At 33.4% G+C, this 22,351-nt stretch overlaps 2 protein-coding genes across 15 annotated transcripts in view; one reads left to right on the top strand and one right to left on the bottom strand.

Annotated features, from left to right (window-relative positions):
- Positions 1-313: 313 nt before the first annotated feature.
- Positions 314-22,351, bottom strand: part of LOC104104830 (uncharacterized) — a 51,235-nt gene continuing 29,197 nt past the window's right edge. For 2 of the 4 annotated variants that reach the window (XR_011411348.1, XR_011411347.1), the window contains one exon: positions 314-504. The gene's annotated coding sequence lies outside the window, so the exon portion shown is untranslated. Of the gene's footprint in view, positions 505-1,728; positions 1,748-8,829; positions 9,046-22,351 lie in introns of those variants that run through there. The other 2 variants (XR_011411349.1, XR_011411351.1) reach the window with 2 other exon arrangements.
- On the top strand, positions 11,072-21,717 carry LOC104097827 (uncharacterized). 11 transcript variants are annotated; one of them, XM_070185916.1, is made up of 8 exons: positions 11,072-11,276; positions 12,990-13,055; positions 16,983-17,055; positions 17,148-17,395; positions 17,590-17,796; positions 17,913-18,005; positions 18,079-18,632; positions 19,437-19,646. In XM_070185916.1, the coding sequence occupies exons 2-7, from the start codon at positions 13,053-13,055 to the stop codon at positions 18,244-18,246; spliced, it is 792 nt and encodes a 263-aa protein (XP_070042017.1). In that variant the 5' UTR covers positions 11,072-11,276; positions 12,990-13,052; the 3' UTR covers positions 18,247-18,632; positions 19,437-19,646. The 11 variants fall into 11 exon arrangements, with proteins under 11 accessions (XP_070042017.1, XP_070042019.1, XP_070042018.1 ...); XM_070185914.1 differs by lacking the exons at positions 11,072-11,276; positions 12,990-13,055 and adding exons at positions 16,688-16,826; positions 20,944-21,717 and having other exon boundaries at positions 19,437-19,526; XM_070185921.1 differs by lacking the exons at positions 11,072-11,276; positions 12,990-13,055 and adding an exon at positions 16,688-16,826 and having other exon boundaries at positions 18,076-18,184; positions 18,270-18,632.

Raw genomic sequence — 22,351 nt, forward strand, 5'->3', positions numbered from 1 at the left:
TTCCAAGAAAAAATTGATTTTTATAATGAAAGGCTGTTATATACGAATGTTGTTATAGAAAGGTCTGACTGTGGTAAAACATATGCAACGCAAATTACATTTAATCGGATTTGATATCAAGTGGCTAAAGAAAAATACAGTACAATACTATACAGTTGAAAGACTACAAGACAAGAGGTACATTTTGACCCAAAGACCTGTTCCAAGTTTCAACAATAAGAATTACTAAGAAAACATAGTGAATACAATTATATTAGGCTATTCATAACTTTCCCTTTACTCTCAAAACTAAACTCACACCAGCACAAGTACATAGTCTCAAGGCCTAACTTTAGTCATGACATTTAGGACATTTGCTGCAAATCTGGTATTTACATGAGCAAATTTTACAAGCTTTGCCGGCGACTTTGCCTCCTGGTTTTGCACCTTTTCGTATCCAACCCGGTATCTTACGGATGATTCCGGCACCCGTCTTCTGATTAGTAATGTTGTTTGAATTCATTGCTGCATCAAATTAGGTTATGTAGAGTAATGTATTAGTTATAGGTTAACCAATAAAGGAGTAAATTAATTTGTAACCATATTAATTCTCAGTGCTGCATACATAAATAAATTAGGATGAATTTAGGTTCCTCCTCTAATAGCTTAAGTTTTAAATAAAATGATCACACAATTGACAGGATATTGCGTTGCTTCAGCTTACCGAGGACATGACCCTTGATAGAAGGACGTGGAGTTCGAGAATTAGGATAGAAAGTTAGTAGGTAGTCGTGCATCTGTCTTGTCCCACTAACCTTCTATCCTAAATAGTAAGGACATGACCCTTGATAGGAGGGCGTGAAGGTCGAGAATTAGGATAGAAGGTTAGTAGGTAGCCGTGTATCTCCCTTGTCCTTACTAGTAATATAAGTGTTAGTCTTGTATTTACTTATTTTCAGATTTTTCTCACTACATACTGATTCTTTTGCTTCGATTATTTTATTATCTTGCTGGTATTACTGCTTATTTAATTTCTACTACCTTTTCATCCTTTCTTGAGTCGAGGGTTTATCGGAAACAGTCTATCTAGCTTCTCAAGACAAGGGTAAGATTTGCATAAACATTATTCTTTCGATACCCCACTTGTGAAATTATTCTAAGTTTGTTGTTATTGTTATTGATCACACAATTGGCCAAAACAAGGTTTCGAATATTCAAATCTTAACGCCATCCAAAAGTAAAGATATTTTCACGTGTTTGGCCAAGAAGAAAGAATCGTTGGCCGCATGTAAGAATGCATGTTGCAGACATAAAAATAATTAAATTGAATGTCCTTACTCTAGCAATAGAATTTAAACGAGGTAATCACCAAATTCAATAAAGATAAAAAGAAGAAACTTCTGCGGTGTTGTGATATCCTAAGATTACTAAATATTTTAGATGTAGAATGTCTCAGAAAGTTTCAAAATGTCCATTAAACTTTCAGTAAAATGTTAAATAATACTTATGTGAAGATTTACTCCCTTCGTTTCTATCATGTGTTTTACTTTCCTTTTAAATCCGCTTCAACAAAGAATGCCACCAACATTTAATAACTTTTTAATTCCGAAATTCCGATTTTTTTCATTAATAAGACTTCTGTATAAGATATTATGACATATTTAAGATCATAAAATTGAAATTCATGAATATTTAAACATTTATAGCATTCGTTTGCAGACTCAAAATGTCAAAAATGAAAATAACTACTGGAGTAATAATAGATTGAAGAAGTAAATAAACCTTGGGTAATTGGAACAGCCGCCTTAGACATCTCCCTTGCATCAGCTTGTGAGGATATTACAATTAGCAAAATAGCCAAAGAAAGGCAAAGAAAAAGGTTAGTTTTGGAAAACATTTTGATGAGCTATTTGGAGTTTCAGTTTTTTACTGTAAAAAGGAAAACAATGTTTCTCCCCTATTTATAGAACTTAATAATGTCTCGTGCAACTGTCAGAACAACTTGTTCTAAACAAGGGAGAAAAATGACAAAAAGAAACACTTCACAAAGACCTACTGTGAAGTCACGCCAGCCAAGGTTGATTGATTTGTTGGGTGAGTGGTTTCCATGTGAAAGATCTGAGATCGATTTTCCTCATCAGCAGTCTTTTCTCATATATAATTTGCGAGTAATTGCACAATAAGCTAGTTATCCCGTGCGCACCCGAAAGGTAGCGGCTGCGAGTTTACTACTGCTGCGGGTTTCCTAGGAATTTTCTAGAAAAAACAAAAACAAGGTCGTCACATGGCCACTTGACAAATAGATCAACTTGGGGAGAATTGTTTTAACGGGAAACAATGGGCCAAATGTAGATAATTGGTGGCCGAGTGACACCAACTCTTGCCCAAGACCATATAACAACCCATCCCTCAACAAATGTGGGACACCTTAACGTTGAGACGGAGTTATGATTTGAAGTTTATAGATTCTCAATTTATCACGAACGCATAGTTTATCTTAGTTATTAGATTTATAATTTAATATTTATACAAATTTTATGTATTTACTAATACAAACACAAGGTTTAATCCTAGTTCGTTCGAATCCGCGACTAATGCTCTTTCTTAGCCCCTGCTTAACACCCCCGCACGCTCAAACGAAGAAATAAATTTTAAACTTAATTCAGCTCTAGAAAGTAGCTAGTCTTGAAATATGAATTATCTCGAGAGTCTATGACCATATATGGAGACAAACAACCATAATTCGGCTAATATGAGAATAATGCTATTACTAACTTCTATCGATGAAAGGATAAGATGGATAGTGAAAGAAACTTTATTTATTTATTTATTTATGTGTCTCGACTCAAGTATAATATTTTAAACTTTATTTATTTATTTATTTATTGCATATCATTACTTCCTCCGTTCCAGTTTACGTGAACCTATTTTCTTTTTGGTCTGTTAAAAAAAGAATGATATTTTTCTAAATTTGTAAATAATTTTACTTAAACTTACAATTCTACCATTAATGAGAACCTTTTATAACCACACAAATACTCTGGGGCCTTTTTGAATTGTTTAAGATTACAAATTCAAAAAGTTTTTATTTTTTCTTAAACTCCGTGCACAGTAAAGCAAATTTACATGAACGGCTTTTGACATTTCCACTAATAGGCTTGCACTTATTGGACACTTTAATATTACTTAATTTGTGCTTATTGAACAAATAAAAGTCAATACAGTACTACAAGATTAATAGACTACAAGACAAGATATGTCGACCTAGACTTTATTGCAAGTTGCAACAGCAAGGACAAAACAAAACAAAACACAAACTAAAAATGTAACAAGTGGAAAATGAATAGAGGCTAGTATTTTTTATTTAAAAAGGTTTTTCGCTCGATATTTAGTGTCCCTGTTGAAATTTGACTAAATTCGAAAATGGACTGTCATATACTCCTCGACTTTAATTTACTTAAATGTATTTTCTTTTTAATCGGTATAAAAAAGAATGATATGTTTCCATATTGGAAAAATAATTTACCTTTATATATAATAATTTATAGTGAGATAAAATATATGTGCCTCATTTTACACCACAAATTCAATTTTGTTTTTCTTAAACATCATGTGCAGTCAAATAAGTTCACATAAATTGAAATGGAAGGAGTATAATCTAAAGGCCCAGCGTTAGACACAACAATACCCATAAAGGCGAAAATTACAGGTACAATAGTTAGCACAATATTGGGATATTATCACTTTTAACTATTTATATTTGGTAGCCGAAAAATATATTAAATTTGTATAATTTTTGTATGTAATATATATAATGTATATATATACAAAACATATATAGATTTTCTATCACGACCCGGGATTCCCACCTTCGGGACTATGGTGGCGCATAATATTTCACTCACTAGGCAAGCCAACGTTAGAGTAAATTGTATGCCATTTTAAATAATTCAAGTAATTAAAACTTATTTAAACTCAAATAAAACTAGAATGATCTGTGAAAAGGTAAAATAACCAAAAATATCTAAATACAATCCTAGAAGTGGAGTCACAAGTGTACGGGCTACTAAAGGTTCTACAAACAGAGTCTGACATAAATACAACTGTTTCGAATGAAATAAACAGTAAATGAGGAAAGAGGAAGGGGCTTTAAGGTATGCGGACGCCAACAAATTACCTCGAGTCTCCAAATGTGATAATTCGAGCTGATGCGCCTAACGTACAACTGGGACCAGTACCCAAATCTGCACAACAAGTACAAAGTATAGTATGAGTACAATCGACTCAATGTACTCCGTAAGTGCGGAGCTTAACCCCGACGAGGTAGTGACGAGGCTGTGACAGGAAACTCACGTAATTTAATCTGTACAAACGTAGATATATGTGCAACATAGTAACAAATAAAGATTTAATATGTAGGATTGGGAGGGGACATGCGAGAGGGGGAACAAGATACGATAACTACAACCTGAATGACTATATAAGACATGCAAATACATCGTCAACCAATGAAAACGGATAAACATAATGAATAAATATGACAAGGCATCACCTCTGGTTCTTTTACTCTCTTCCTCACTGTGTATTAATCAATAAATGATAAATGTGAACATGTTTTAATTTAGCAATAAAACATGACTTCGATCTTTTGTTAGACCAACATATTGTTATTTACGCAGTCTATTTGGATTCCTGTTAGAGGAGTACAGAAGGAGTTGGATGAAGCAAAGTTGAGATTTGCAGCTGCCGAGGTTTTTGTTTTTTTCTTTTTGCTTACTAGGTTCACCTCAGTAACAATTTATTTGCATTATACTGAAAGTACATGATGAAGTGCACCTTCGGCAACTTGCATTTGAGTGACATTGTTTGTCTTTATATTTAGTTGCGATTTGAACAGTTAAGAAGTTGAAAGGGAAGTTTAATATAATTCAATTGAAAACCCATTGACAAGATTTCATACGTTTACTAGTTCATGCCAGACCATTTAGACATCATCGGCTTAATTAAACTTTATAATTTAAATAAATCACACATTGTATAGAAGAGGCTAATTTTTTTATTTTCCGCTTTTATCCTGCATAACTAGCACCTTTAGTTTTTTATTTTCCTCTTGTTGCAATAATAATAAACATTTGTTCTTTTCTGGGATTTACGCCAAGTAAAAAGAGTTTTTTACACGCTTAAATATTTTTGACTATTATTTAAAATAATAACATCATTAATTGTTTATTCCATAAAGGGCATTATTTTTTATTATTAGCATATTATAAAAATTAAGCTCAACATTTAATAAGTTAGATGACTCACTAATCACGGGAAATACTTTTTTTGTCCATATGATCCATTCTCCTTTTCCAACATTCATCTTCTTCACTCCATTTTTAAAAATATAGTGCATATATGAATGCCACATAAATTCAAGATGTATTGATTTATACGTCTTTTATACTTTGTATATCAAGTATCACTTTAATTCAAAATATATTTTTATGTATATAATTTTTGTGTATTTATTTGTGAAGTGACATCTTATTTTAAGATTTATTTTTAATGTATATTTCAAATATATTTTATATGTCAAGTGCCATTTTAATTCAGGATGTATATATATATATATATATATATATATATATATATATATATATATATATATATATATATATATATATATATATATATAATATTTGTATATTTATATGCCATATTAATTAAATTTAAGATATGTTTTTATGTATATTTCACATGCGTAAGTGTCATCTTAATTGAAGATGTATTTTTTATGTATAATTTTTCGTATATTTTATATGTGTTAATTCAATGTATATTTTTTATATATACGTTTCGTATATATTAACGTATATTATTATCGAAGTAAGATCTTTATGTTAAGAAAGGAAGAAAGAAGTAAGAGAAAAACTGAAGAAAGATAATTAAAAAGATAACGAATAGAAGAAATTTAGAAAATATATTGGTTTCGATAGAAAATAAAATTAAGAAGATGAAAAAAAAGAAGGAAAGCTAATAGATAAAGAGTAAAGAAAGGCATGATTTTTATACAAAGAATTATTGACTTTTCATTCAAGTTGCTTATGTTTAGAAATTAATAATTAATATTCCTATTTAATGGAACTGTGTGCTACAAATATAAATATTTTCCTGCCACAACTGTAATATTGGATTTTATGCTAAGAATTTGTTATATTTCTTTTAAATCGTGACAGTTATGTAAAGTTCCCAAAGTAAAAACACAATCGTTGTAGTTTTCATCCATTCTCTTTTGATTCATCCCAACTAACTATCTCATCCTCAATTGGAGTTAGGATAACTAGCTATTTGTCTGTAGTTATTTACGCCATTTGTTTCAATCTGTTTGTCAAAGTTTGACTCAACACAAAATTTAGAAAGAACGGGAAACTTCTGAAATGTGTAGTCTTAAATATGTCATAATATTTGTGTGGGTATAATGTTTTTGAAACTCATGCCCTTAATTAAATATGTCATAACATTTGTGTGGCTATAAAATATTTCTATTATGGGAATATATAAATGTAAAATTCTGTTTGGAATTCACATGAATTTACTAGAAGAAGACTAAACAAGTACTCCCTTGGCAGTGAGGAAGGCACTTACGGTTTGCCAATGCTTCCCGTTTAGAAGTGAGTATGAGATTTGATACATGTCTCATAGTTATATTTGTCTTTCCATTTTTATTGTCTTTCTGCCTCATATTTTCTGAGGGCTTCCCACGTGGGCTTCAAACTCCGGGAAGTTTAGGCTTGCCCCACTACCTCTCTCCCAAGTAAAATACCATGTTTTGTTTGCGGTAGTTTTTGAACCGTGAGACATGTGCCTTGCTTACACGTCACGTGCTTTGTCCTTACCACTGAACCAAAACTCCGAGAGCTAAGAAGTGGTTATACTTGTTGAGTCGAATGGATAGTTAACACATAGTGAATGTTCCAAATTGTTGCATCCTATTATTGCATGGTTTGGTCATAATAATTTTCTATTTGTCATTGTTTGCTTCATAATTAAACAATAATTATTGTATGTTTGTTGTCTTATAATTTTATATTAATTGTTACATTTATTGGGAAAATTTCTTCTATAAGAATTGGTAAATGAATATGTTGGAGGAGCGGGTTGCACGCCGCAACAAGATTGATTATAATAAATATATTGGAGGATCGGGTTGCACGCCACAACAGACTTATTAAAGTCTATATTGGAGGATCGGGTTGCACGCCACAACAGACTTATTAAAAGTCTATATTAGAGGATCGGGTTGCACGCCGCAACAGACTTATTAAAAGTCTATATTGGAGGATCGTGCAAACGCCGCAACAGACTTATTAAAAGCCTATATTGAAGGATCGGGTTGCACGCCGCAACAGACTTATTAAAAGTCTATATTGGAGGATCGGGTTGCACGCCGCAACAGACTTATTAAAAGCCTATATTGAAGGATCGGGTTGCACGCCGCAACAGACTTATTAAAAGTCTATATTGGAGGATCGGGTTGCACGCCGCAACAGACTTGATTAAAAATGAATATATTGTGAGAGCGGGTTGCACGCTGCAACAGAACTGAATCGATAGAAAGGATAATTGGTTATGACTGCTGAGTTGGCTTCAATTATTATAAATGAGTTACCTGATTTATTTCTATTATTGTTGTTGTTACTAATATTGCGTACAGGTAATGTACGTGAACCGCCTTAGCCTCGCCACTATTTCATAGAGGTTAGGCTCAGCACTTACCAGTACATAGGGTCGGTTGAACTGATACTACATTCTGCACTTCTTGTGCAGATTTCGGAGTTGGTCCCAGCGGTGTACCATAGATTTGCTCGGATTTCAGCTACTAGAGGAGACTTGAGGAATAACTGCATGGCGTCCACAGTTCTGAAGTCCCAGCCTATTTTACTTTAGATGTGTGATTATGTCCAGGCAGCTTTATTTTATTCAGACATTTATTTGTATTTATTCTAGAAGCTTGTGCACTTGTGACACCAATTCTGGGATGGTATTTAGATGCCATTGTTTGATGGATTATTTCACTATATTTCAAACTTTGCTTCCGTATTTTTTTTCTTGTTATTAATAAATTTAAAATTATTTTAAAAATGGATAATATTATTCTAATGTTGGCTTGTCTAGCAAGTGAAATTTTAGACACTATCACGATCCGAAGATGGAATTTCGGGTCGTGACAACCATAACAGGTTGAACAATAGTTACCATATATCTTTGCCAATCCCGATGATTCTACCAAAATTCCGCAGTAAATGGAGGCCATGTAACATGACTCCCTTGGCCTCAGTATTGTTGCTTCAATTCATTGTTGCATCAAACGTTTATGTAGAGCTTAGCGTTAGTTAGTGGTGGAAGCAAGATTTTTACCAAGAGGATTCAAAAAATTTAAAAAGAGTAAATACCTAAAAATGTTAAGGAGATTCAATACCTTATAATATATATTGAATTTTTTAATCTTATACGGTGTAATTTTCGGCAAAGGGGGTTACATTTAACCTCATTCCCGCTACCTAGTTCCACCCATGTATTAGGGAATTTAAAATACAGTAACAATTCCTTGTAAATTGGTTGCACTTTTTCCCAATGCTAGAGCTACATAGGTCAAGGGAGGCCAGTTAAACACCTTTCGCTTGAGAATTGTACTGTGTATATAGGTCAAATATTACTTTGTATACATTATATTGAATGTGGAACACTTCTTAACATTCTTGACGAAATTTCTAGCTTTGCCATTGCTTTCTCTCATCTTTTTTTTTTCCCGAAGAATGGAGAGTCTATTATTTTAAAAGCATAGGAACAATTTAGTTATTACATAGCATAGGGATAGACCGCATTGCGGTTTTCCCTAATTTGTCTTTAATAAAAACTGGTAAAATAAAAGCAGGAGGTGTTTTCAAGTACATAATGTTATCTTCCTCCGTTGATATATGTTGTCTGGTGCTTCCATACTTGGCCAAGGTGTCTGCTACAGTGTTGCCTTCTCGGTATACATGCGTCATTTCTGCCACTCCAATAGCATCAAGAAGAAAACTGCAGTCATGAAGAAGATGTGGGTAGAGAAGTTGTTCGTCTTTAAATAAGTTACATAATACCTGTGAATTTGTTTCCACTACAGTGGGAAAGAGATTTTTTGTGAAGGATAGATCTAGTTCAATCATTAGTGCTAGCAGTTCAGTGTGGAGAGCGTCTGTTGTAGCTTCCTTGTGCGCAAATCCTACTATCCAATTGTCATATATTATGGTCTCTGATGATTACACCAGTACCACTATTTTGATTATTTTGATCATAAGCTCTATCAATGTTTAGCTTGTAATGGTTAGTAGGTGGGTGCCATCTTATTGGTATGTGAAACTTAGGTTTTGGGTTCGCAGTGATTTGTGCGATTGAGATGAACTCAGCAACTTGGGTCTTAAGTTTGGTTTGGAAAGTGATTGAGGTTGTGTGGTAAAATAGGTTAGAGTTCCTATTAAGCCAAGTGTTCCACAGTATGAAAGGTATTAAAGTGGAGTTTGGGGTTTTGATGGAGGCATTTGTTGTGTTGGTGATAGTGTCTTTGATACACATATCCTTTAACCAGTGGTCAAAGTTGTGTGTTTGTGGTTTTTGGAGATTGAACAAAGTCCATAAGTGGTATGAATTTTTTCACGAGAAGAAGATGTGGTATATGTCTTCTGCTTCTGTCGGACAGAATTGGCAAAGGTTACTTTGGAGTATATTTGTTTTTAATAGGAATTCTTTGGTAGGTAACTTGTGGTGCACAAGTAACCACATGAAGTATTTCAGCTTGTTCAAATACTTGAGTTGCTAGATCCAAGTGTTAATGGTGGTAATTGGTGGCATTATTAGGTTATTGATTTGTCGTTGTAGTAGGTAGGTTGAATTTGTGGTAAAGTTTTCAAGGGGTTGTTTGGTTCCAGAGGGATTGATCAGGTTTTTGTAAGAAAGGGATGTAGATCTTGTTGCTTTTGTGTACGGTATCAGGGTGTAGTGGTATGAAAGAGCAGGTTTTGCGTCGAGTGTGTCTACTCGTCTATGTTGGACGTATTTTGCTTGCAGAAGTTTTACCCAGAGTGATTGATTGTTCTTATGGAAACGCCAAAGTAGTCCTGCTAGCGTTGCATAATTCTTTTCACTGGTTTTATAAAGCCCTAGTCCTCCGAGCTCTTTCGGAGTAGTTATAGTCTCCCAATTAACAAGGTGGACTTTTCTTTTTTCTGTAGCTGAACCCCACAGGAAGTTTCGTTGGATACGATCTATGTGGTTCCTAGTAGAGATTGGCAGTAGGTTATTTTGCATGGAATAGTTTGGAATTGTGGCTAGTATAGAGTGTATGAGGGTAGTTCTACATGCCATGTTGAGAGTTTTGCTTTCCATCCTGTGAGCTTGTTATTCATTTTATTAATTATGAATTGATAGTCTTTGCCTTTGGGGGAATTGTTAGTTAGGTGGAATCCCAGGAATTTACCAAAGTTGGTAGCCTTGCGGATGTTTAGGGCACTGGTAAGGCACTCTTGAGTGGCGAGCGACACATTTTTGGAGAAAATAAGTTTTGATTTAGAGAAATTAATTTTTTGCCCTGATTGGAGGTGGAGAGAGTTGAATATATTAATGATAGTGTTGGCATTGTGTAGGTCAGCACGAGCGAATAGTATAAGGTCATCCGCAAATAGCAGGTGACACTACAAGAAAGTATGGAATTTGCAACAACATTTTAGTAACAACTGAAATATTATTGGCTAAAATGGATAAATGGGAACAACCCGGTAAATTTGTTGCTGTAGCATAGACTTTTTGGCAACAAAACTTTATTGTTGGCAAACGTGTTAATGTTGTCGCCATATTCTATGGTTTAAATAATAAACTTTAAATTTTTAAAAATGGCCACTAAGTTATGGCAACAACTATGGTATTGTTGCTGAAGTTTAATAAATGGCAACAACTAATTTTTGGTGTTACAAAAAATAGAACTTTTAACATAATAAATTTAAAATATAAACAGAATTGGCAACAATGAAATCTATTTGTTGGTATACATATTATTATGCCAATAAGGTGCGTGGGTTGTGGCCTAAAACATTCTAATTTTCCGCCAAAATGAAACGCGGCAAACTTTCGCTCTTTAATAACTTTTCCCAAAATTTTAGTGCACTCTCTAATAACCATTCTGCCTAGGGTTTTTATTATCAGCTATTCTTGAACGAGCTCCTTCTCTGTTGCGTCCTCCTTGTTGCATCGTATTGTTGCTGATTGGAGAAGAACCGGTAAGAACTCTATCTTCAATTACTTTACCCGATTATTGCTTCACCGAATTATGAAAATACCGTTTTGATTGCCTTTATTGTTGAAGTACTTAGTTGGGTATGGTGGCAATCTTAAATTGTGATATTCCAGAATACTATATATAACTTTTCTCCTCTAATTTCTTATAAGAAAGAAACTTTGCATAAAAAATGTTTTTTGTTGGGATTGTTTGAGAAATCCTATTAAGATTGAAGAAGCATCTAAATATTCCACACTAGATAAACTGAAGCAACAGTTCCTTTTTCTTCCTGCTAAGTATAAGGTTAGTTCTTTAGTGAAAAGTTTCTCTTTTAAGTTTGTTGGGAGAAAGCAAGCCAAGTGGAAAGCATTGTATCCAGCAATTGGCTTATAATGATGTTCCATGTAAATTACATCTTGTTGATGACAATCGATGAATTTGAATATATATTCATAAGCGCCGAAGGTATTCAGAGAAAGTGTATTATTACTACATAACACTATTTGTGTTGATGTGCTCTCATAATAATCATAATTATATGGCTTAAAGATGTGGGAGTTTTGACATTGTGACACCCCTAGAATATGTTTTGAAAGTCTTAACATGTTTGGCATATTGGATATAGGGAATTGTAACATATTGGCGTGATAGTCTAACAATACACCTGCAGATAAAAAGATTTTCTAAAAGTGAAAGGAGGTGTTTGTAAGAGTGACATGTAGCTATAAACTCTTAGTTGAGATTTTGTAGGACTAGTACTTAATGTGAAAAGTAGCCAGGTGTAAGCAAGAAACTTTCTTGCTAAGAAATAAGAATGTTAAAAAGTGGTGATTATTATTAAAAGATTAGGAAAATAGAGGCCTTAGTTGAGAGAGCACTTACAACATTTTATTATGATGGGACCTAATAGTCTGGTGGGGTAGTAGTATTTTCTGGTTACACCTAATAGTCTGGAGGAGAAGAAATAGTTCTTGTTTTAAGTCAACTGATTCAAAGTAACATAATCCAACTGACGCAAAGTTCAGACCTCATAGAGGGCTTATCGCAGTTAAGACTGCACCGACATGTGCTGTTAAAAAACCTATTTTCGCACATTTGATCTCTTTTCTCTAATAAGTATGCAAATAATCAAGCAAGTCATTGTATTCGTGATCTCTGGTATGGGGTTTCTTAATTAATTCTTGGTTTTGGTTCTTGACTTTTATGGACTTTTTATTCTCTGTTTCAACTTAGTGTGTATCCAAATTAATGCTTTGTGGTTTTTGATATATTTTTTTAAATCTTTTCCTTTGGTTCAAATTTTGATCGTTTTGCTATATGAAGTTTGTGCATGCATCTTAATGTTTCTAAATTAAACATATCTTGTTATTAGTTTGTTTCTGGTTAAGTTCAGTTTGACATTATACTGAAAGATTTTGACTGCAAATTGGACAATCTTGCAATAGTTAGTGGTGTTGAATCTGGTAAGCTAATTCATTCGTGGGATTCTACTTGTTGCTATTACTTCTTTTCATCTTTTCTTTAGCTCGAGAGTCTATCGGAAACAACCTCTCTATCCTTCCAGTGTAGGGGTAAAACTGCGTACATCTTACTCTCCCCAGATCCAAAGCCTTATGTTTCTAAGCATTTCTCAATCATTTGTTTCTGATATAATAGACAATAAAAAATAGAAAGAAGGTTAATCATATAGTTTTACTTTTTTATTTTATTGTAGGTAATTAGATGATGGATAAGAGCTGGATATTCATCAAGAATAGGACGTTACCTCAATACTTGAATGGTGTGGAATATTTTTTAAACTTTGCATTTTCTAATCCTAATGTTGGTGTAAGAATCCAATGCCCATGTATTAAGTGTAATAATGTTCTTTGGAAAACACGAGAAGAAGTGAAGACAGATTTACTTAGGCGAGGAATTGATTCAACATATGATAGGTGGATTTATCATGGTGAGCTGGATTCATCTTCGGATGATGGAACAAATGCTAGTATAAATTCAGATATAGGAAATGATGATGCTTCCACTTTTGAAATGTTACATGACTTGTATCATGGTATTCCCACTAATAGTCATGAGTTTGATGAGAACAATGAGTTTAGTTGCGAAGAGCCTAATACATAAGCTAAAATTTTCTATAGGTTATTAAAAGATGCAGAGCAAAAGCTATATCCTGATTGTGAAAAGTTCTCCAAACTCTCTTTTGTAATGCGTCTTTTTCAAATGAAGTGTCTACATGGCTGGAGTAATACCTCATTTGACTCTTTATTGAAATTATTGAGTGATGTTTTACCCAAAGGAAATGTACTCCCGAATTCTATCTATGAAGTTCAAAAGATAATTAAAGGTTTGGGTCTAGATTATGTGAAGATAGATGCATGTGTTAATAATTACATTTTATATAGAAAGGAATATGCGAATCTTGAGCAATGCCCTAAATGTGGTAAAAAAAGATAGATGATAAAAAAAGGAGAAGATACTAATGAAGATGTTGCTTTAGGAAATTCGAATAAGAGAAATAAAGGAATTTCAAGAAAGATTCTTAGATATTTTCCTATAATACCAAGATTACAACGATTGTTTATGACAAAACGTACCGCTGAAGATATGAGATGGTATAAAAATAAGCGAGCCGATGATGGAGTTTTACGACATCCAGCTGACTCATTGGCGTGGAAAAGTTTTGATGAAAAGTATCCAAGTTTTGCTTCAGATCCACGTAATATAAGGCTTGGGCTTGCTTCAGATGGATTTAATCCTTTTGGTTCAATGAGTAATGCTTATAGCATGTGGCCAGTAATCTTGATCCCATATAATCTCCCCCCATGGTTATGTATGAAACAATCAAATCTTTTGTTGTCTTTGCTTATTCCTGGACCAAAAGGCCCTGGTATGGATATTGATGTGTATCTCCAACCCTTGATAGATGATTTGAAAATCTTATGGGAGAGTGGAATTGAAACTTATGATGCTTTTACGAAACAAAATTTTTTCTTGCGTGCTTTCTTGTTGTGGACAATTAATGACTATCCAGCTTATGGTATTTTATCCGGTTGGAGCACTAAAGGTAAATTAGCTTGTCCGATTTGTCATATACATACTTGTTCCATTTACTTGAAACATGGTCGAAAGCAATGCTATATGGGTCATCGTAGGTTCTTGGAAGTAAATCATCCATTTCGTCGGAATAAAAGTTCTTTTGATAACACAAAGGAGGAAAGACTCGCACCACAAGCTTTGAGTGGAGATGATGCGCTTGCACAACTTAATACATCCTCACAAGTGTTAGTTGACGGCAGCACAAGAAAAAGAAAACGGGATGCTATAAGATATGACAATTGGAAGAAGAAAAGTGTATTCTTTGAACTCCCATATTGGAGGACTTTATTGTTGAGACATAATTTGGATGTGATGCATATAGAGAAAAACATCAGTGAAAGTGTGATAGGGACGTTATTAGATATTGAAGGAAAACCAAAGGACACATTAAAATCTCGATTGGATTTACAAGAGTTGAAAATTAAAAAACCCCTTCATACAATAAAAAATGAGAATAAATACATACTTCCTCCAGCAAGCTATACAATGTCTAAAACCGAGAAGATTCAATTTTGCCAGCTAATCAAAGAAGTCAAGTTTCCTGATGCTTATGCTTCTAACATTAGTCGTTGTGTCAATGTTAAGGAAGCAAGAATTTTTGGACTTAAAAGTCATGATCACCATGTTCTTTTTCAACGTATTTTTCCACCTATAATCAAGGGGATTTTGCCAAAGGATGCATATGATCCATTAGTTGAACTATCATTATTCTTTAGCGATTTGTGCGCTAAAGAGTTGCATGTGGAAAAGTTAGATCAACTAGATAAAAGTATACGGATGACAATTTGTAAATTAGAGCGTGTGTTTTTGCCAACATTCTTTGATGTTATGGTTCATTTGGCAATACATTTGGCAATGGAGGCAAAATTGGGTGGTCCCGTTCAATTTCGATGGATGTATTACATTGAAAGGTTGGATTCTTATTCCTCTAAACTATTCCTTTAGCTGCCCTTTTAGTTAAAATTTGTTGCAAAACTGATATATTTTTACGTCATAGATTTTTGCGCACCTTGAAAAGTTATGTACGAAATAAAGCCCACCCAGAAGGATCAATTGCTGAGGGATATCTTGCTGAGGAATGCATGACATTTTGTTCCAAATATTTGACTGATATGGAGACAAAGCAAAATCGTCCAGATAGAAATTTTGATTCTTCAAATATAGAACCCAATGGCTTATCCATATTTAATTGTCGTGGTAAGCCATTAGCAGGGGGTGCTTGGATAAACTTGAGCACTCATGAAATCAATCAAGCTCATTTTTACATCCTCCAAAATTGTGAGAAAGTCAGACCTTGGATGGAGTAAGATACCTTTCACTTAGTTTACATCATTTTATTCTTATGAAACTCTCAGCAACTCTGTTCTAATGTTATTTGTTTTGATTTTTATTAAATGCTCATAATCCATAGGCAACACTTAGAAATATTAAGGAAGGAGAATAATAGAAATGTTTCAAGAGGCACAAGGAGGAATTCCCTTTGTGGTTTGAGAAAAAGGTAAATTATATCATTTGATGCTAGTTTACTTTTGTTTAGGATAATTTATAAATTATATTTTTTAAGTAGTATTAATGTTTGTGAGTTTGTAATTGAAATATTATAGGTGGTAGAGTTAAAAGAAAATGGTAATGGCCGAATTACCAATGGATTACTAGCTTTGGCAAGACGTCCAGACCCTCGTGCTTATTGCCATAGTGGATATATCATGAATGGGTTTAGGTTTCGAACAATGGAATCTGAGGTAGGTTTGAAAACTCAAAATAGTGGTGTAGTTGTGAAGAGTGATGAACATACAGAAAATGTTGATTATTATGGAAAGATAAGAAAGATTTTAGAGATCCAATATTTGGACAATAATTCAGTCATATTATTCCAATGTGATTGGTTTGATGTTCCTACTCAAGGTCGTAGTCAAAGTAGAGGTTATAAAAGGGATGAATATGGATTCATATGTGTAGATGTGACACGACTCCATTATAAAAATGATCCATTCATTTTAGGCTCACAAGCTCAATCTGTGTATTATGTTAAACATGATCAAAATGAGAATTGGCATGCTGTGGTAAGAGTAAGACCACGGAATTTGTATGATTTACCCGAACAAGAAGATGAAACGGAGCCGTACCAACTGATTGACTTGGTTGAAAGAGGAGAAGCAGATCTTCAAGTAGAGTCTGACAATGATGTCATTAGAATACAAAGAGAAGACATTGATGGAGTGAGTGTTGATGCACCTTCTCTGAATAACGAGGAAGAAGTAGACTTAGAAGCTATTGATGAATTTGATCATGAAAATGGAGATGACTTCAGTGCAGATGAAGAATATCTTTCTGATAAATTTGATGAAATTGAGGATGATGATTGGCTGTAATTTTCAACTAGTCTTCAAGATAATTTTGCTTATTTCAAATGCTTTCTTCACAGAAGTTCTATTTCAATCACCTTGCCGAAATGGTTAATTTCTATTTTCTATTTCTTCAATTTCTTTATCATTTTTGCTTTTAATTGATTTGTTTCTCTCAGTTTCTGAAAATATATTGTCTCTTTCTTAAAATTTTACTTTCGTCAGTTAGTCTCCAATAATATAATTCCTTTTAATATGTGTTACAGCCTATCATGATGACAGATGCGCATGTTTCTAATAATGATGGAACTACTGATGTAATCTCAAATCCATCGTCAGGTAAGTAAATTCATTTGTTAAAATCGAGCCCTATAAAATCTCTAGCTTATATATGTTATGTTTACTATACATCTAAGTATTTTCATATATAGATAAAGGTAAAAAGAGAAAAGGAAGAGGGAAGACTACATGGCTTTCAATCCAAAAGAAACGCAAAGATAGTGACAATGGAAAGTTGAAGGTGATTATTCCATCAGATCGAACTGTAGCAGTAGGTCCTGGAGCTAATGATTTCGTTACCGAGCTCTCTGTTAAAGTTATGCATAATGCTAGGCATGATGTCAAGAATTGGAAGGAAGTTCCTGATATTGCAAAAGATAGGATTTGTGCCCATATGCTGGTAATTCACTATGTTCCCTTAGAATTTTCTTGCTGGTCCAATACACATAAGAAAATTCTCAATATAAGTATACAAATAAAGTATACTGATAAACCAACTTTAGAAAAGATGACTCCGAACATCCCTTGGTTCATTGGCAGAAAATTGAAATTCTATTTTAAGTAAGCTCACTTTAGTTTTTTTTTTGAATTCAGGACACCTTCCAACTTCCAGACACACAACACAATCGGGATACTATCCTTAAAACAGCTAATAATTTATATAGATATCGTCGTAGTAGGCTCAATGATCATTTCAAGAAATATGCTACAAAGGAGGATTGCTTGCAGAACATGCCACCCGATGTTAATGAAGCTGAATGGAGATTCCTGGTTGAATATTTCGATTCTGATACTTTTAAGGTAATTAATTAGGATACGCCAAAATTAAATTGATTTAACATTGCAAATTATTTATTTTCTTGTTCTACTTCTTATAGTTCATCAAGAAATATATTTACGAATTCAATTTAATATAGAGAATGAGTGAGCAAAACAAAACCAATAAGGGAAAACAAGAAATGAATCATATTTGCGGCAGAAAATCCTTCCAGGCGGTATCTTTTGAACAGGTAACATATGTCTTTATTTTGATGAATTTTAGTTATTTTTTATTTAATAACATAATTTGATTGGTTTTAGTAGAGAAATACAAGCACCGGAAAAGAGCCAAACTTGCAAAAACTTTGGGAATTGACTCACATGAAGAACGGACATTGGATTAATGATGCCTCTGCGGAATTAAATATACGTGCGAAACTCTTATCCTTATTCCTAGAATGTGAGTCCATAGAAATAAATATTGAAAGTTAGAGCCGGTATAAAAAATTTTGTAGGATAAGGTGAAAGAATATGTTGCTGAACAAATTCAAGAAATTGAAGAGGATACTGATTTGGACTTGGTTGTTAATGCTGCATTTGTGAAATTTGTTGGAGAAACATCAAGTTATTGCCGTGGTCAAGGATCAGGAGTTAAGTCAACAAGTAGGAAATCCATGAATGGAATTCAAGAGAAACTGCAAGCACAACAAAAAGAGGTGGAAGAAGAACGTCGTAAAAGAGAGAGTGTAGAATGCCAGCTAAAGGAAGTAAAGATTCAGCTTGAGGAGGAGCGGAAAAGTCGAGAAGCCATGGTGCGTGACCAAAAACTATTGAAACAGAGCATGATGGCACTAGCATCCCATTTGCTAAGTAATGAGGTATTTCAATTACTTGCTTTTGATCCTAAGAATATTTCGCTCAAACTAAACAACAGTTAAAGTGATAGCATCACTTTATGTGTTAAAGTCGTCACACAAATATAAAATTCATGTGTAAAAACTCAGTATTAGACCTTGAAATCAGCAAAAATGTGATGAGGATATGATTGCAAGCCGGCACTTGTGCCAAAAGTTAGCACTATTATTTGCATTGCTACTTTTACAGAGAATAGTTTTTCAAACGAGTGGTATAAAGCAATAGATTATGAGAGGTATTGCCTACATGATGAATAACTCAGTAAAGGGGAAAAAAGAAAGAGGTCAGTTTTGGTTATAAGTTTGTGAGTTTTAGATTCACAATCTTTTTAATTTATGTCCATCTTCAACCAATGAAAGTGAAGATATTGAGAAGTCTATTCGGTTGGCTAAATTGGAAAATGCTGTAGGAGATTCTAGGCAAATTCTCTATAAAGGGGACTCAAGAAATCAGAAAGGTACTGTATTTCTTAAAAAGATTATTCCGGCGAATGATTCTACACGCTCTGTGAGTGGGGGAATAAAGAGCACATAGCACCAAGAGGTTCCCAGCTCTGTAAAGGTTGAGGTTCACCAGCAGTAAATGCAGAATTAAACAAAAAGACAGAGAAAATAAAATACTTTGATTACGGAAAAGAAGTTATTAAAACAACCGAATACATAAATTTCTCTTGTCGCACAATCTCTGTTTCTTTCTTGTTCATGTATCATTCCTCCCCACAGATTTGTACGACAAATTAAGTTATGTAGTTTTACTATGTTTAACAGAATGGAGTTTCTGCTGGAATTCTCAATATTATTTCTAATTTAAGTGGTTCAAATGAGTCAAGTTGTTCAAGACTTATGGATGACATAACGGTAAGAAAACTTCGTCTAACTCTTGTAAAAGTAAATTCCTTGGTTGATATTATTCACTATCATGTTTGCATTATATTTCAATCTAGTATCTTGTCGTCGCCGCCACCACCATTCATATCATGAACTTAGCCTTCAGGTCTCACAAATAAATTAGTTGTTGGCTTTGTAAAAGTCACCTTTGGCTTTGTCTCAAACGCCACCTTTATATACAAATTAAAAGGCAGTTGAAGATTGAATGTTAAATTATTTTGCAGATAGAAATGATTCTCTATAGGGTGGCTTTGTGGTCCCTGAGTAGAATTTACACTGATTAATTTCCTTGAAGGTAGGAATATTTTCTTTAATTAAATTGGATTACTAGGTTCAGAAATTGAATCCAAAGTGGAAAAAGAAGGATTAGATTTGTTATTCTGAATTGATTATGGTAGTTTAGAAGAAGACTTACCCCTGCAAATGTCTAAAATGTCATTAATCATTATCTTCTTCCATTATTTATTAATTTTCATTTAACTAAGTTCAAAAAGGAAAGTTGCTTGATCTTGGACATTTGAAAGGTGATGTGCGAGTTCTTTGGCTTTATAGTTCTCTGTTGCAATTTTTTTTTGAGGTTGTCCATTTTTATTTTTTTTATGAGTTCTTGTTTACTGCTATTATTACAGCTTTCGGCAACACAATTAACATAAAAAATTGTTGTATATGAAACTCCCTTGACCAAAAGGAGTTTACTGATCTCAAAAGTCTTCTATTATCTTAAAATTCAAGTTATCTTTTCCTTTAGATTCTAAACATCAATTAATTATAATAACTATCATAATAGTATGTTCTGATTATTAGTAGAAGCATATAAAATTCATATGCAACTATATTTTGTCCATCATGCTTAATTTTGCTCCAATCTAGTCACCAATATATATATATATCATTCATTGGCGCCCGAATTCTCTCTTAAGCTCCTATAATGTCTTCGGGATCAAGTAATTATACGAAACATTTCTTGCCTAACCGCTCATATGCCACCTCCTTTGGTATTCATCTTCTCATCTTGCTTGTGTTTTTCTTTTTTTCTCTTACTAGCTTTAGCACTATTTTTGTCATGTTGATTTAGTATTATTACTAAATTCGCTCATCTATTTATCATTTATTGCGTCTGTTGCTAGCCTTTTGTTCAATGTCGCTACGATCATTGGTGTGTCTTATTCTTAGTTTTTCCTAATTTGGTTGACACGGATATGAATGTCATGGTAGTTTTTTTTCCTCCTTTTATCTACCCATCAATAAATTATATATTTATATACAAAGATATGATCAATCTTTAACAAGTTGAGTAAAGAAGGCATGAAAATATTCCTAGAGCTTCTTATAGTTGCGACCTTCCCTTTCGTGAGATTTACATCTAAATATTTTATTTGACTTTCAGGAGAATTTGTATCTTAATAGAATTTTGGCTGGACTTTTATAAGAGTTTGTTAATTCTGGAGGTTATAAATAGGAAAATCATCAGATAAAAAATATGGGAAAAGCAGAAATTTAGTGGGTAAGTATGTCGGAAAAGGATGTGTAACTGGCGGCCTGATGGTATAAAGATAGTGAAGAGATCAAAGTACGAGATGGATATAAACTATAATTTTTTTGAGCCTCTGAGGAGGAGGTTATTAAAATGAAGCAGATCTGTAGTTCGAATGAATTGGAGAAGCAAAGTGTTGTCTATTTTAAAGTCAATCTTGGATCAGTTTATTGATAAATTAGTTAGGATTTTCGTGGAGATCACAACTTTTCGTGGAGCCTTTAGTGATCTTTCTGATCGTTAATTATCATTGGTAAAATAATTTCAACTTGCCTATAACCTTTTCTGGATGGAGTTCAAGGAAAAGGTTTGGAACATTGGCAGTTTCAAACACCTATAAGAAGTGTCAATGGTGAAGGAGAATATAAGAAGTGTCAATGGTGAAGGAGAATATAAGAAGTGTCAATGGTGAAGGAGAAGAAGAAGTTAGGTTGTCGAAGAAAGTCTCAGTCATTTGTAGTCACAAAAGTGGATTTCTTTTGGTCCTGTCTTTCACATTTTTCTTTTTTTGTAAATTTTCTATTCCTTTCTTTCAGATTTTGGCATGATCTCCGTGTTTGGTTTTCGTTAACACATCTGACATTACATTTTAACTTCTTTTATTCAAGATTCCAAAATTTATCTTCATATTAGAATGATGCAACATGTGTGACACAAAGCACTCTTGAAGTAGTAAATAAGTACTTATATGGAGGAAAAACTATCAACTTTAATATAAACCTTATGCCAAAAAAGAAGATAATTTAAAGGTGAAGAAGTACGCGTAATTCTCTTAGGAGTAAGGAAATGAAATTTTCTTGAAACTTCTTTTAAAAAGATCAAAGAGTTAATTGATTCAGAAAATATGTATATTTGGAATCTGATTCATTTATAGAACTATATATATTACGTCCGTATGCACACATATAATATATATAAAAAATTTATCCTCTTTAACTCAGTTAATTTTGTAAAAAAAATTATATTAAGTATATTACTCCTATCTCTTATGACCGCGCGAAGCGCGGATATACTAACTAGTTATTATATAATCGCTAATACAAGATCCCGGTATATATACTACGGATAAAGGTTAGGTTTCAATAGTCCAAGGAACTGTATTATTACTTCACTTCTGCTATACTCTCTAAAGAAAGGTGCTACATTTCTTTATTTTTATGCGAATTTTTGAGGGCTTCCCATGTGGGCTTCAAACTACGGGGAGTTTAGGCTCACCCCACTACCTCTCTCCCAACTAAAATACCAGGTTTTGTTTGCGGTA

Source organism: Nicotiana tomentosiformis, chromosome 9, assembly GCF_000390325.3.
Source record: "Nicotiana tomentosiformis chromosome 9, ASM39032v3, whole genome shotgun sequence".
Lineage (NCBI taxonomy): Eukaryota > Viridiplantae > Streptophyta > Magnoliopsida > Solanales > Solanaceae > Nicotiana > Nicotiana tomentosiformis.

Excerpts from the sequence above, each read along its gene's own strand:
- LOC104097827 (XM_070185911.1), top strand. The coding sequence starts at position 13,730 with ATGATAAAAAAAGGAGAAGATACTAATGAAGATGTTGCTTTAGGAAAT. Across the intron at positions 15,283-15,368 it reads TGGATGTATTACATTGAAAG|ATTTTTGCGCACCTTGAAAA; the intron begins GTTGGATTCTTA and ends TTTACGTCATAG. Across the intron at positions 15,675-15,782 it reads AAAGTCAGACCTTGGATGGA|GCAACACTTAGAAATATTAA; the intron begins GTAAGATACCTT and ends CATAATCCATAG.